The sequence below is a fragment of the Manacus vitellinus genome, unplaced genomic scaffold (assembly GCF_001715985.3).
Source record: "Manacus vitellinus isolate BGI_N305 unplaced genomic scaffold, ASM171598v3 scaffold_12_pilon, whole genome shotgun sequence".
NCBI lineage: Eukaryota > Metazoa > Chordata > Aves > Passeriformes > Pipridae > Manacus > Manacus vitellinus.
The window spans coordinates 6,493,034-6,507,114 of record NW_021938949.1 but is presented as its reverse complement, the minus strand read 5'-3'; the positions used below and the strand labels follow the sequence as shown (position 1 = coordinate 6,507,114).

Below are 14,081 nucleotides of genomic sequence, written 5' to 3'. Positions count from 1 at the left end.
CTGCATAGAGAAATTCAATCAGTTATGCATGGAGGAAAGGCTTAGGTCCGTTCCCTTGACAACCAATGCCCAGTACTAAATACTTGCATTTTACTTGCCAAATACTACAGATTAGCCAACTAAAGCCTGCTTTCTCCTTCTTAAAAGGTCTAAACATTCAAGCACCGTCCACTCAGCGCAAGCAAGTTAATGTTATTAGATGAATATCTCCTGGCACACAAAGGGGGGGCAGCATTTGGGGGGCGAGAGGAGGAGAAAAGCAGTCTTGTTTTCTGTCTGAAAGCCAACTGCATCACTTAGCAACGAGCCCAGAGGCCTGCCAGAATTCAACCCTTGTTTGCAGCCTTTTAGTTCAGCTCAGTAAATTACATTTAACGCAAGCTGGGAGCGTCTGGGACGATTGAACGGCTGAACAAACAGCTCCCTGTGCTGCCCACGAGGTCCTCGGTCGGCTCCCGCCTGGCCGTGGGGAGGGCATTGGGAGGCGATGGGAATGGGGAGAGGGGCTGTTGGCTGAGAGAAACTGCTTCTCACCACTGAGGTTCAAGAGAGGGGGGCAAATGCATAGAAATGGGGAAGGCAGGGGCTGAAAATGGAAAGGCAACCATCGCTCGCCTGCCGCTCGCTTTGGCATCGCTCCTTTGGCACACCAGAGCCCCGTGCCAGGCAGCCCCCAGGCGTTATCTCGCTGCACAAGCCAAGACAAGCACCAAAATCTTTCTGGTGCCATCCCCCTCCTGCCGGGACCATGGCTTAAATCAAAACCGTGAGATTAAAACACCAGCAAAAGGTGGTTTGAGGGGCTTTTCCGTCACTCCCTTTGCTAATGAATCAAACACATGGAGAGGTGGACAGTGAGGATGGAAGCCAGAAGAGAGGACTGACTACCCCTCGCACAGGGAGTCTTGCTTCCCACTGTGGTTTACAATGTGCCCTTGGCTGTGAAGGGAGGCAAAGGGAGCTGAGGATGCCAAACTCAGTTCATGGCACACAGTCTGCACTGGGTGCTCTTCCCAGGGAAGATCCCACAGGGAAGTCCTAAGACACATGTAGGGACCCTACCTTTGATGCTGCTGAGAGACAGCGAGCGATCTCGGTCTGCCAAGCTGGGCCCCAGTTTGCTGCTGCTGCTGCTGCTGTTGTCCTTCTGCCGGGCCACAGCCACGGCGATGCCAACAGGCAAGTGCCTCACCTCCACCTCGCCCTGGGAGCCGATGCTCTCACGGCCGAAGGATTTGGCACTCTCAGGTCTCTCAGGGTCCCGTTTTAGCTGCTTCGCTGGCTGCTGCAGCAGCAGCTGCTGCACCTTGGAGGCTCCCAGCTGCGCAGAGTCCAACTTCACGTTGCCCAAACCGCCGAAGGGGCTCTTCTTGCCGCAGCTCTGCCGGGACGCGGTCTCCTTGGCAAAGCTGCCGCTGTACTTGATGAGGCTCTGCATGGCCGACCCTTCGCCGTGCGAGGTGGGGTGCAGGACGTCGGCGGCGCCCCGTGAGCCCACCACCGAGGTCCGTGGCAAGCCACTGGGGTCAAGGTAGACCTTCTTGGCTTCCTCCTCCACCCGGGTGACGTGGTTGTGCTGAGCAGCCAACACCGCCATCTGCGTGGTGGCAAAGTTGCCCATCTCAAAGGGCTTCCACTTCTGCTCCGGTGGTTTCAGCTGACCGTGGTCCAGGTGCTGCCGGGAGGAGTCCAAAGTGCCATAGACCTTTGCTGCTTCTTTGGAGCTGGATCGCTGGAAGCGTTCCCGCTCGCAAGGGCGATGCTCTGCCTCCGGACTCGGCTTCAGCAAGTCCTTGGAGGCCAGGAACTCCCTGCTCTCCGGAGAGCCCAGCCCCGGCCGGTTGAGGAAGGGCTCTGAAGTGACCTGTCTCTTCAGTGCCATGGAGTTCGTCCTGATCACCGAGCCCTTCTCTCTCAGAACCTCCATCCTTTTGGCATCGCTGTGACAAGAAAAGTCCTGGGACAAGAGCGTGCGGGAGGCATCCGCAAGGCACCGCTCCGTGGGTGACTGCAGCACCCCCACCTTGCCGAGGTCTTTGTCCTTCACCTTGTTGTCTCGGGCCTGCGAGGCGATTTGGATGGGCCCGCTCCTCTCGTCGTAGGCTTCGACCGAAGGCACGAAGGTGGGGGCGATGACTTTGTGCTCCCTCCCCAGCTCCTTGGCCGGCGGGAAGATGGTGTACATGCTGGAATGGACGGGCTGCGGAGGGAATGTTGTGGCCGGCGTCATCTTCCCCGTCTGCGAGGGGTGCGGGGATGGGCAGCTACAGGAGACGTGCAAAGCGCCCACGGAGGGCAGGAGGGGCTCCCCTCGCTTCAGCCGCTCAGCGTGGGCATGCGCAGAAGGCCTCATGTTCTCGTCGTGCCGAGTGGGATCCTTGGCACAGCGGTCCTGCTCGGCACCCAGGACCTTCAGAACGGGGTCCCCGCCGCCGTTGCAGTTGCTGAGGGAAGAGCTCTGCAGCGGGTTCTTGGACTTGGGTTCCCCACTGCCTGTGCCCCGATTTGGCATGTGCTCAGCCAGGAACGGTGAGAGACGCTCGCCGACCTTCACCGCCTTCTCCACCACACTCACTTTCCGGTCGCTGTCGGGCTTGGTGTCCTGTGTGAGGTCAACCACACTGCGGGGCCGGGGCTCCTCCTTCGGCTTGCTCTCCTTCTTGGCAAAGGGCAGGGACAGATCGCTCCGGCATGCCCGCTCCTTCCCACCGGGGTCTTTCAGGCCTTCCTTCGAGCTCTTGTGCAGCTGCCCAAGGTCCTTTTCCCGGAGCAAAGTGCTCGACGTGTGGCTGCCCACGGTCCTTGAGAGGGGAGGTTGAGGGTGTAAAGCAGACTGGCCTGCGTGGCCGGACAGGTAGAACCCATCTGCAGAGCAAAAACAATCAAAATTGTTTTTTGAGACAGGTAAGAGGTAGCAAATGGGGAAGTAACAGGTTTCAAGGATGCCTCAGACAGGAAGGCCCAGGGCAGAGGAGACCAAGCAGGTTTCTCCATGTGGGATGCAGGACAGTCCTGTCCTGATGCACACTGGGACTTCAAGGTGGGATCTGGCCAGCTTCCCTATAGCACAGCTACATCCAAAACCCTGGTACTGCTAACACGAGGGAATATCCCTGGATGATCAGTCCAGGGGGTTCCTGCTCTTCACCCCCAACACCCCAGCACCCAGCAGCTCCAGCAGCCAAACAAGCCCAAAGGACAGGGTGAGCACCCAGGAGTGACCAGGAGGGCCAGAAAGGGCACACGGGGTCCCAGACTCACCTTTCTGTGATTCAAAGAGGCTGTGCTGTCCCAGCTGGGCCAGGAGCGGACTGCCGGCACTGGGAGGTTCGAGGTGGCTCAGGGGAATGTACGATGGGTAGAGACCGTTAGGCAGATGGGAAAAGCCTGCAGAAAATGGGAAACAGAAGAGGGAAACATGTTTCATCCCAAGCGGCACGCTGCCTTGGAACGAGCCCCGCAGGAGCACAGACTGTTGTGGCTGTCGGTCCCTCGCGCGCCAGGAGCGCCGGCGGAGGGGACGCACACGGCAACAACACACACCACACACAGCCCATCGTGAGGAGCACTGCTCAGAGACCCCCCTTTGGGTACTGATCCCCCACTGCTGGTCCCCAGATCGCCCCAGGCACCTCTGCAGGGCTCCAATTTTGCAGCAAACGGAGCATGCTGCTACCCGAGCAGAGCCCTAACCTGGAACTGAACAACCAAACCACCTAGCTGACAAGGTGTTTTATCACAAGCACAGCAACCTGTGGGTGAGGACGCTCCCCAACGTACTTCCAGAGCAGTGATAAGACCCTCTTGCCAGCACAGCTTTGCCAGCACAGCCCATCCCAGCTGCAGGTGGCCATGACTGGGTATGGGCTTTGGGAAAACACGAGAGCATCCTTCAGAGCAGCTCACACAAAGCACTGTTTCTTGCATCCAAACCCAGTATCTTATACCAGAGGAAGGCAAAAAAGAGCACAAAACGTGACACCCATCCACGAGCTGATATGAAAGCGGCATGTCCCCAAGGCCCTGCTGCCAGCAGTGCGGATGATGTCCTGGATACTGGGCCCCCCAGCAACATCCTCATGCAAATCACCATCATCAGCGCTTCCTCAGTGAATACAATCACCATAATAGTGGTAATAACACATGCTCTTGGCTACAGGCAGCAATTCCTCTCCAACACTGCCACCAAACGACACCCGTGCAACACTACAAACTCTAACCCCTGCCAGAACCAGCATCCCAGTCAGTGCCATCATTTAAAAAACTGAGTAAAAGCCATCGAGAGAGTCTGAAGGAGCCCTCTGCAACCCTCCTCCCTTCCCCTCAGCCCTCGTTAGCAACCAACTTCCCCAAAATTACATGATCCCACTGAAAGCAACCAGGCAACAACTTTTGTCAAGAGTCCAGCATACAACCAGATCAAAACAACATCACACCAAAACCCAAGGGGAGACAGAGAAGTTCAGTCCCCGAAGCTGCACGTGGAGCACCATCTGCGACAGCTAGTCAATATTTCACATTATTTAGACAGCCAGGATCTCTTTCGCGTACATATTTGCATCCCAGCATATGTGCTTCACCGACGCGGTGCTCCGCACAGCTCCTGGCCCGGATCCATCGCCCAACAGATCCCAGCGGCACCACCCGCACATGCCAACCCTCCAGCGGCAGGACCAGGGGAGCTGCTGTGCCCACAAAGTCCAACTCTGAGCCCGTCCCCAGCAGGTAAATCTTGTTATTTAATCTTGCGCACGGTGCTGTAACAGAGTGCACACGCACGTCCACACCACTGCTTGGTAACCCCAAAACCTGCACAGTGAAGCAGTTCCAAACACCTTTTCTTACTCCCGGAGCTGGAGAGAGCTGGGTAGAACCCAGAAGTGTTCAGCCTGGCTTAGCTGTGAGCAGTACCGCTCCACAGCGCGTTTGCCTCGGCCGTGCCACCGTCACCGCACCACTCCGGCACGGCTGGGCTGGCAGCGAGCCAGCATCTGGAGCAGGAGTGACACATTTCCCAGGGAACACGAGTCCCATCTGGCAGAGCACATGGTTGCAGCATGGCAAACCCCCTGGAGCACCCCATGCCACACGAGCCCTGCGGCCCCAGCCGCAGACATCCCCACGTGAGACCCTTCTCCCAGCCAGACTTCGGTCCCAGCTGCAGCTGCTCCAACAGGCGGGAACACCAGCATGGAGATCACAGCGAGACGCATCCCATGCTGCAGAAACCACTGAGCACAGATGCCCATGGCATGTCCCCACTTGCACATCGTGCGAGAACACGGAGCCACCTGCAGAGCTCCAGGGAGGGGACACAATCCAGCCCTGCCATCCAGCACCGGGACACCTGCACATGGCTTAAGCTACTGGTACCCAAAGAGGCATTTTGGTACCAGTTACATCCCTGCTCCTACTGGGGCAATCCCCTGCTTATGCCATTTTATTCTACCCAGTAATAACACAGGGTCAGTCCCAGCCCCAAATGTTCTGGGGTTTCCACCACAATCAGCATTATCACATCCACTACAGTGACCCAGCCTCAGCTTGGGGCTGCAGGAGCACGAGGAGGAAGGGAAGTGTCCAAGGTGAGGACGGGTTCAGATGGACAGGTTGGAGACCCTGCAGGGCAGTGTCACTGTGACAGCTGGGGAAACAGCTGCAGAACTGAGTTGATGCCACCAGCCCAGCCCCAAAACCACCTCCCATCAGGCAGCCCTTCCCAGGGACTCCCACAAGTCCATGGCAGCAGCACTGCTTCTTGGAGAGGCATAAGGCCAGCACAGGAGCTCAAAGCACATCCTAAAGCTTTGCAGGTGGAGAAATTGAGGCACAGGCAGGTGCAATGACTTGCCTGCATCACCAAGCTGGCCAGCAGCAAAACCAGAACACCACCTGAACCTCAGCCTCAGGTCTACCAGTGACGCTGTTTTCCCTTGCTAAGTGCCCAGAGAAGCTGCCCAGGTTGTATTTACCTGGCTTGTTCCCTGCCAGGAACCAGAGCAGGGATCCAAGCTACAGTCTTCCTGGGGATGAACCCAATGCAAATCCAACCCCGGGGCACTGCCAGAGCATCCCTTCCTCCTTACAGCCCTCCAGTCCGAAACCTGCTGCCCGCTCCCCTGAGCAGGACCTGGAGGAGAAGCTGCTCCTCCATGCGCTGAGGAGCTGCACTCGCAGGAAGCGGCCGCGGGCAAGTCACTCCCTCCTTGGATCTCCGTGCCAGAAAGCAATGCCAAGGGGAGAAACTCTACCGCAGTGAGCAACTCACAGCTCACCCCAACCATGGGCTTCTGCCAGGAGAAAGGGAGGGGAAAAGGGGAAACCACAACCATCTCCATCCGCCCGGGGCCAGAGTGTTTGCTGAACCAGCACAAGATCTGTTTTGCCCAGGGACACGCCGACAGGTCTCGGCAGGCTGAGCCACGCTCCTCCAGCCGACTGCTTGCCCAGAGGCGGGCTGGCACCGCAGTGCAAGGCAGGGAGGTGCGAGCTGGCAGCACTGCCAGCCCCAGACTGGTTTTGCCCTCCTTTCCTGCCAAGTTACACCACGCCAAACACGCGCGTGTGCCCATCAGCACGGCCTCTGACCGCCTGGGGAAGGTACCATCAACACTTATGCCAGCATGGGCACACAAGACCCAAAGCAGCCCAGCTCTGAGGGTAAAAGGGTTTAGGGCACAGAGATTGTTCCTTTAAGCCACCTTAATCCTGCAGCCAGGTGACTGTCAGCAGCCAAAATGCAACCCCTGTGATGCTGCAGCAGGTACAGTGGATTGGCACACCTGTCCTCCTCCTTCCCAGCTCCAAGATGATAAAACATACCTGTTTTGCACAACCGAGACATAAATCACGAAGGGCTGTTATTAAAGGAACTTGGCGGGTGCAGATGTGTCAGCCCAGTTGAAAACATCTTCTTCATCTTTGCCCAGCTCTCCAAAACGGCACGAGTTTGGGGGGAAGAGGTACAGCCGGGTGACTCACCACCAGGAGGGGATGTGACCGATGAGGAGATGAGATACCAGCGACCGCACAAACCACACACCAAACGTCTGGAGGCCGGAGGTCGTGCTGGGGGAAGTGGGAGGGAAACAGGCCCCACGTGCTCAGCCCGCTTGGGGTTTGCCAAAGTTCCCCGTGAGGAGGGAGCCAACAGAAAGCATCCCCTGGCAGAGGTTCTAAACCTGTGGACTCTCTCCAAGTTGGTCACCCCAAACCCCAGGCCTGAAATTCAGTCCCAGCTGGACAAGTCAGCCAAGTCTGTGTTTTGAAAGAGACAGGCAGGAGGGGGACATGCTGGAGGTGACATGCTGGAGCTGAACACACCTCCCCTGCATACACAGCTGCGGCCAGTGAGCCAGGCTACATGTCTGATGTGACATGGGTGTGTGCCAGCGCTGGGAAAACTGCTCCATCTCACCACACGTGCAGGTGACCAGCTGGCACCTTCATGGCATCCCCATGCTGCCCTCCACACTGGCTGCCAACCTGGTGTAGAGGTACAGTTCACTTGGACACCCATGAAGGGTCAAGGACAGTAAGTGGGAGCAACACAGTGACACCACTCAATGGGGAATTCACACTCCTGGTCGGGCTCCTTGTTTTCCAAACCAGCCAGCAGCACCAACACACCAGGGAGAAGCAGCATCCACAAAGCCTCTGCTCATGCTCTGGGACGGATTTCCAGTCTCTGCTGTTACAGAATCATAGAAGCATTTAAGTTGGAAAAGACCTTTAATTGGGTCCAACACAGCCCTGCTGGCCTGCAGAGGCAAGCAGGTGGCCACGTGTGATCCTGGCTGCAAAGCACACCCTGAAGCTGAGCCCTGAGCCATCCTTGCCTGAGAAGCCACAGCCCTGTCACCCGGAAGACCAGAGGCCTCCAGCACCCCGGGAGAAGTGAAGTAACTCTCCCCCATTGCCCCATCTGCCCGTTACACGTTTCTGCCACTTATGAAATATTTCCAACCGCAGGCATCTCACTCCATCCTCCCCAGGCCATGATGGATGGACACACTGCCAGGAATCAGGCTGGCACCACACAGTGCTCTGCATCGGGCTGTGGCCGCAGAGGGGCCTGAGTTGAAAAGCTTGGCCCCTTGGACTCTTCAATCCAAGTCCAGCAGAGCTGGGAAACACAGCAGTGAGGCTTTAGGTTTATTTCCATGGGGTGTTTTCCACTCTGGGCACTCAAGGGACATTTGCAGCCCCGCTGCAGTCAGGGTCTCAGTTGGCTGCTGGGCTCAGCAGGAGCTGAGCAGGAGCTGCAGCCGCCCTTGGCCAGGAGCACAGTCACCTCTTCCCCAGTCCGGCTCGCAGTGCCTCACAGGGAGCCAACTGGGACAACAGTCCATGCCACAAACAGCTGGATAAACGTTTATGTCCTCATGAGTCCCGCCAGGGAGGGAGGGGAAGGGGGAGAAGTCCAAGCACAGTGAGTATCCCTCCCACCAGCAGCAGGACGGACACCATACCAGCACCAGCTGCCAATGCTCACTGTCATCAGTGAGCCCGATCCCTTCCCTGCAGAAACAGCGGTTTCCCAGGGAAGACTCTCTCAGGGCTCCCCCTCCAGCACACACTTCCCCATCTCTGCCCCACACAGGGGGCAGCTATTCCTCATGCACACATTTATGGCTGCAAACAGCTGCAAGCCCGGAGTGCTGACAGTGTAAATCTTTGCCGCCTCCTCCCTTGCCTGCCAGGGCAGCTCTAGTGACACCCGAGGCACCGGAGCCGCCTTGACTCTGTGCCACACACGAGACACCAGCGATACGAGCCCCTGAACAAGCCAGGCTGAAACCAAAGCCCCCGGATCAGATGTGCCTGGACTGTAGCAGTGGCCAGTCCCCAACCCTGTCCCTGCAGCCCCAAGCTGCTGCCACAACCCACCACTCCCCGCCCCAAAACCCGACCCAGCCATATTAACACCCCATGCCATGGGGCTGGCAGTTGCTTCAAAGCCTTAATTTATGGCCTCAATTCTCTACATCCCCTGAAAGCCTTCGATCCCATCCCCGGGATCCAGAACAGCCAGGGCAATTTAACTCCCCATTTAATCTTCTAAGGGCCCTGGCGAGCTCGGAGACAGCATCCTCCGGCAGGGGGTCCACACTCCCGGCCTTTGCCGGCTCGAACACCACCGCGCCGCTTTTCCCTTCAGCCGCAAAAATCACTACCTTAAAAGCCAAGGCGAGTACTCCCTCCAGCTCAGAGCGGCTCTCTATTGTTTCTTTTAATTTTATTTTATTCCACGTGGGAATCTTGTGTCCAGGCTGCTTTATTTTTAAGTGGCTCTTGCTCAATATTTACTATGGCTCGCAGCTGCGTCAGCGCAGGAACACCGCGCGCTCCCGCCGGGTTTCCGACTGGCCCTCCCGCAGCCACTGCCCCGTGCCGATGCCGTGCCATGATTTTCCTGCCGTGTTACTCTTGCAGTGAATCACCAGCCTCTCCTCTGCAGTCAGGGCACACCGATGGGCAGGGTGTGACCACAGGGCAAGGGGGGGGGAGGCGGTTCCGTGCTCCATGGAAATAAATATCATCAGGCTGAGTGAGCCCTGCTGCTCACCTCCTCCTCACCCGGGAGCTGGAACAGCCCCAACAGCCTGGAGATGGTGGAGGAGGAGAAAATGGGAAGAAGTGGCTGGAAGGGCTCAAGGGACTGGTGCTCACGCCTCCACTCTGCCCCCGGCGTCCTGCAGACTCAGTTTCCACCATGCCACAAGTCAAAGGCAATCCAAGGTATATACAAGCACATACTGGAGACAGGTATATACCAGCCTATATTGGAGAAAGACACCATAAGATCTCCCACCAGCTCCCCATTGACACCATCTCCATGAGGACTGTGAGAAGCCACCCAGGTGGGGACATGAATCCCCTCCAGCAGAGGTGGCTTTTCCTCCCACTTGAGGGGCCAGGATGGAAACCATCCCACTGGGACTCTTGACATGATGCACATCCAGGCCACACAGCCTGAAACATGGAATCTGGGAAGCACCGATCCAGTCCCACGTTAATCCTGATGCTCAAACCAGTGCCAATGCTCCTGGGTCACTGCCTGCTACTACAGCAGAAGCTTCTCCCACATGCCCCCCACCACGTCAGATGTCTCTCCTTTTCCACTGGCATAATTAAACCTGACACCCCAACGGGGGTCCACTGAAACCTCCAGGCTCTCACTGCACAACCACACAGCTCTCCTCAAACAGCAAGGAGCAACTCAGTGGGTTCTTCAGCTCCACATTTACTAAAACAGAATGTATGGAAATTGAAAAAATAATAATTTAAACTCTCAAACTGATTAGCAGAATGCCCAGGAACGCAGAACCTGGCTGCTAGATTGCATCTCGCCTTCCTCTCCTGATTTTGTAGGACAGCAGAAAAACATCTTTGCTCTGGTCCATCCTTCATCTCGGTGAACACACTGGTGGCCAGCACAGGGGTCCTACCACTGACTCTGCTCCTGCCACACTTTCAGTACAGGTGCTCCCTCTCCTTCCTAAGCACAGAAATCTAACTTATCCCATTTTTTAAAATTGTATTTTTTTTTAAATCACCCAAACTCAGTGCAGTAGACAATGTAAACAAGTGAGCCCCCATTCCCTGAGCCCTGCCCGCACATTTAACCCAGCACCACCCACACACCATCCCGTGCCTTCGTTAGAAAACAGCTCATTACCCTTCGCTGCCAGAGCCGGGAGAGCTACAAGCACTCGGTGGGGGGAGGTTACTGTGGGATGGCACCGGGTGCTGGTCCCCACATCACCTGCCCCGAGTGCCTGCCAGCAGCAATTAAATCAGCCTTCAAAGAGAGATCCCAGCTTTCCCAGCACCATTAGCCATGCCCTGGAGGGAACACGGTCTATTTTCAGCCACAATGACTTCAGATCAGGTCACCAGCAGGTTAAATGGGACTGTGCAGCATCATCTCCCTGCCCTCCCATTGAGAAATTAAACACCGCTGTGTGATGGGCAGCACCAGCCCGGCAAACACACGCCAAAGGTAAATGCCACCTGCCTGCTCCTCCCCTCGGCTTCCCATTGCTGGCCAGGGACATCCACTGCCCTGACTGCCTTCCCTCTGCGTGGGGTGGTGAGTGGGATCACCCCTGGGTTCCTCCCTGCCTGTCCTCCTGCCCACCACGGTGAGGGGTCATGGCCAGAACGGCCCACACCATGGCCAAGCCCGGGAGTGCTGGAAGGAGCCTCAGCACCCCCAGTTCTGCAAACCCAAACACACAACCCCAGACCAGGGCTGCTCATCTCACCCCTCCCTCCAGAAATCGGGTGGCCCAACTGCAAGTCCCCAAGTCACTGGTTTCTCCAGGGTTTCACCACAGCCACCAGAGAGGTTGCATCTCCCTACAGCAGCTCCATCTGCTTCCCTGGTAGGTCCACCACTGAAACCCAAACAGTCACCCCACCACTAACATCTGGCAGAGAGAGGTGGCAGCTGGATGTGGGTTTGTTTTGCCTCCCAGGCCCCTGCCAGGCGCAGTCAGCACGAGCCGGGATGACTCAAAGCCCTGGGAGACGCAGCCTCCGTCGCTGTTTACTATAAACCCTCCTGTTTGCAAAGCAGCTGCCGTGGCTCAGCATCTCTTGGGGTGCCTTGCAAAGGGGGGTGGCAGTGCAAGGGAAAACTGAGGCACAGCCCCCATTTGGACCTGAACATCCCATCACCAACACGTGTGTGCTCAGCATTGGCACTGCAACCACTGCACAACACAGAGCTCCTGGCAGTGAAAGGGAACTGGCTCCCAGAAACACCCCAGGGCTGGAGCAAGGACATTGCCAATGACCCAAACATGTTCATCAACTCCAGCTTCATGATTCCCACTTGGATACAGCACGGCCAGGACAGGGTAAGTGCAAGGTGAAGCTGGATGTACCTGCATGTAGTGCTCTGTGTGCCATGGGAGTGAAGACATCCCTCTCCCAGAGCCCAGTGCTGACCTCCTGCAGGGACCAAAACCACCCCAAAAAAATTCAACAACAGGCTGCAGGCATCTATGGGTGGAAGAAGGGATCCACTCACAGATCACAGCTCCATAAACCTCTTTCCCTTAGAAAACCAGGCTCAAAAGCTCAGCTTCTGCCCAGCCTCTCCTCTTGACCCCACATTCAGTCCTTTTTCCTTCCAGAGGCTCCTGTCCTTCCCACATCCTCCTGAACATCAGCCTACATCAGCTCTTCTGCACCAAAAAAGTGCCAAACCATGAAGCAAAGGGGTGTCTGTGGTCAGCAAACGCCCAGGACCCCACACCTCCCCTCCGCTGATAACAGGAGATAAATGCAGAGGCAAATATTATGGTGGTGTGGTTTAATTCCTGATGAATTATGCAAATCCATATTCAAATTGAAGCGCAGCCCTTGGGCTCTTGACAAATTGCCAAGCTGGCCCTGATGTCACCAGGCAGGGATGGCCAGCCCTCTGCCAGGTAAGGCACTAAATGGGTGCCTCATATATGTACATACATGCACACGAAAATGCTTCCAGATCTCAACTGCAGAGACCAAGGAGCACCTGCAAGAACAATTCAAGAGTGACTTTTGCACTTCTCCTTCCTCCCAGCTGCATTTAGTGTGTCCAGGGAAGGCCACCAGGTTTTTGAGTCCTCCACAAGATGGAAGCAGCTTGGGCTGATGGCGAGATTCAAAGCAGGACAGAAGATAAAATCCACCATGGCTGGGGCTGGAAAGGAGGGGATGCAGAGGGGGGCAGGAGGGGAAAGCCTAAAACACTTCTGCCAATAATAATGTCAGCCTCGAAGCCAAGGAAAGGAAGATCTGTCCACAAAATAGTCACAGAGAGAGCTCATCTGATGAAAGTAGGAATTTCCGATTCCACACAAACCCCGAACATCCATTAAAAGTAGCAGAAGAATTGCTGCTTTGTGTCACTAATCTCATTAGGGAGAAAGCCCCGCTGTAATGCAGGGATTGCAAAGGGAAACCCTGGCAGGCTGCACATGCCAGGAGCCCGGCACGGTGTGTCTGCCCGGCCGAGCAGAGCCGGGGCTTCCACCGGCACCTCAGCAAGGTGGAACTCACCTGCCCGGATCTTTACTCACTGGAGTATTATTATTATCTCCTTGGCTTCTATGTGACATGGCACGTAGGATGTCCCCCCACTCAGCAGACCAGGACACAAACACCAGAACGACACATGATAACGCAGGGGCTGCTTCATCCACACACGGTGACCGGCGCTGCCTGCAAGCAGCACAGAGCCCAATCCCTCCAAAACCCTTCCTCCCCACCACGCTGGCCATTCCAATTATTATTTTTAATTTTTTTAATTAAAAGCAATTAAACCAAATGGACCAAAAGCATATTCAAGCCACAGGGAATTCTGCTGAGATGGGATGGGGGCAGAAAGGGAATCAGGGGTAATACATGTAACCACCAAAGGTAAAAAGGGTTGTTTGCTGTCAGGGATGCAGCAGGATAAGATGGATGGAGGCAGAAGCAGGAACAACCTTTGCAGAAGTTGCCGGGGATACAGCTCCAGAGAAACAGGCTGAGTGCCTTAAAATCTACGTTATTCCTGTAAGAAAGCATATTCTCTCCTGAACAGAGCACACTGCTCCGAGCCCACCATGTTTGGCTTGCCTGCCTGCATCCAGCTCCCTCAAAATGGCTCTTTGGCCACTGCTGGCAATAAAATTTATTCCCAAGGTCACTTCAATCCTTGAGCCACTATTTCAAGTCTGTCTGGATTTAAACAAAACCCAGCCTCATACACACCGGGTCCCCCCCTCAGCCCCTCCTTTCTGCCCATCACCTCCCTGATTTAGAGATACCAAACTCTCAACTACCTTTCGCTTCCCATAACCGTCAGCGAACAGCTGGAGAGGGAAACGGGAGCATATTGTGCACCCAACAGCTGATCCTGGCGGCGTGGGGAGGGAGCCCAACTGTCACCGCCGCGGCGCTGCCATACGGGGGGCTCCCGCCGCGCGTCCCCCAGCCAGCACGGACATGGACGGGGCTGAAGGGTTTGTGTGGTGCCGTCCCTTGGTGTTTAAGAGCCGGAGAGAAGCGAACAATAAGCAAAGAAAATCAACAGCAGGGAG

At 56.2% G+C, this 14,081-nt stretch overlaps 1 protein-coding gene across 1 annotated transcript in view; it reads right to left on the bottom strand.

The window, feature by feature from the left end:
- TNRC18 (trinucleotide repeat containing 18) overlaps positions 1-5,270 on the bottom strand; it is a 40,538-nt gene extending 35,268 nt beyond the window's left edge. Inside the window, exons 1-4 of the mRNA XM_029957829.1 lie at positions 5,263-5,270; positions 4,912-4,991; positions 3,262-3,387; positions 1,063-2,865 (exon numbers count right to left, since the gene is read on the bottom strand). Coding sequence (XP_029813689.1) covers positions 1,063-2,865; positions 3,262-3,387; positions 4,912-4,991; positions 5,263-5,270 — 2,017 coding nt within the window. The remainder of the gene's footprint in view (positions 1-1,062; positions 2,866-3,261; positions 3,388-4,911; positions 4,992-5,262) is intronic.
- Between the last annotated feature and the right edge of the window lie 8,811 nt (positions 5,271-14,081).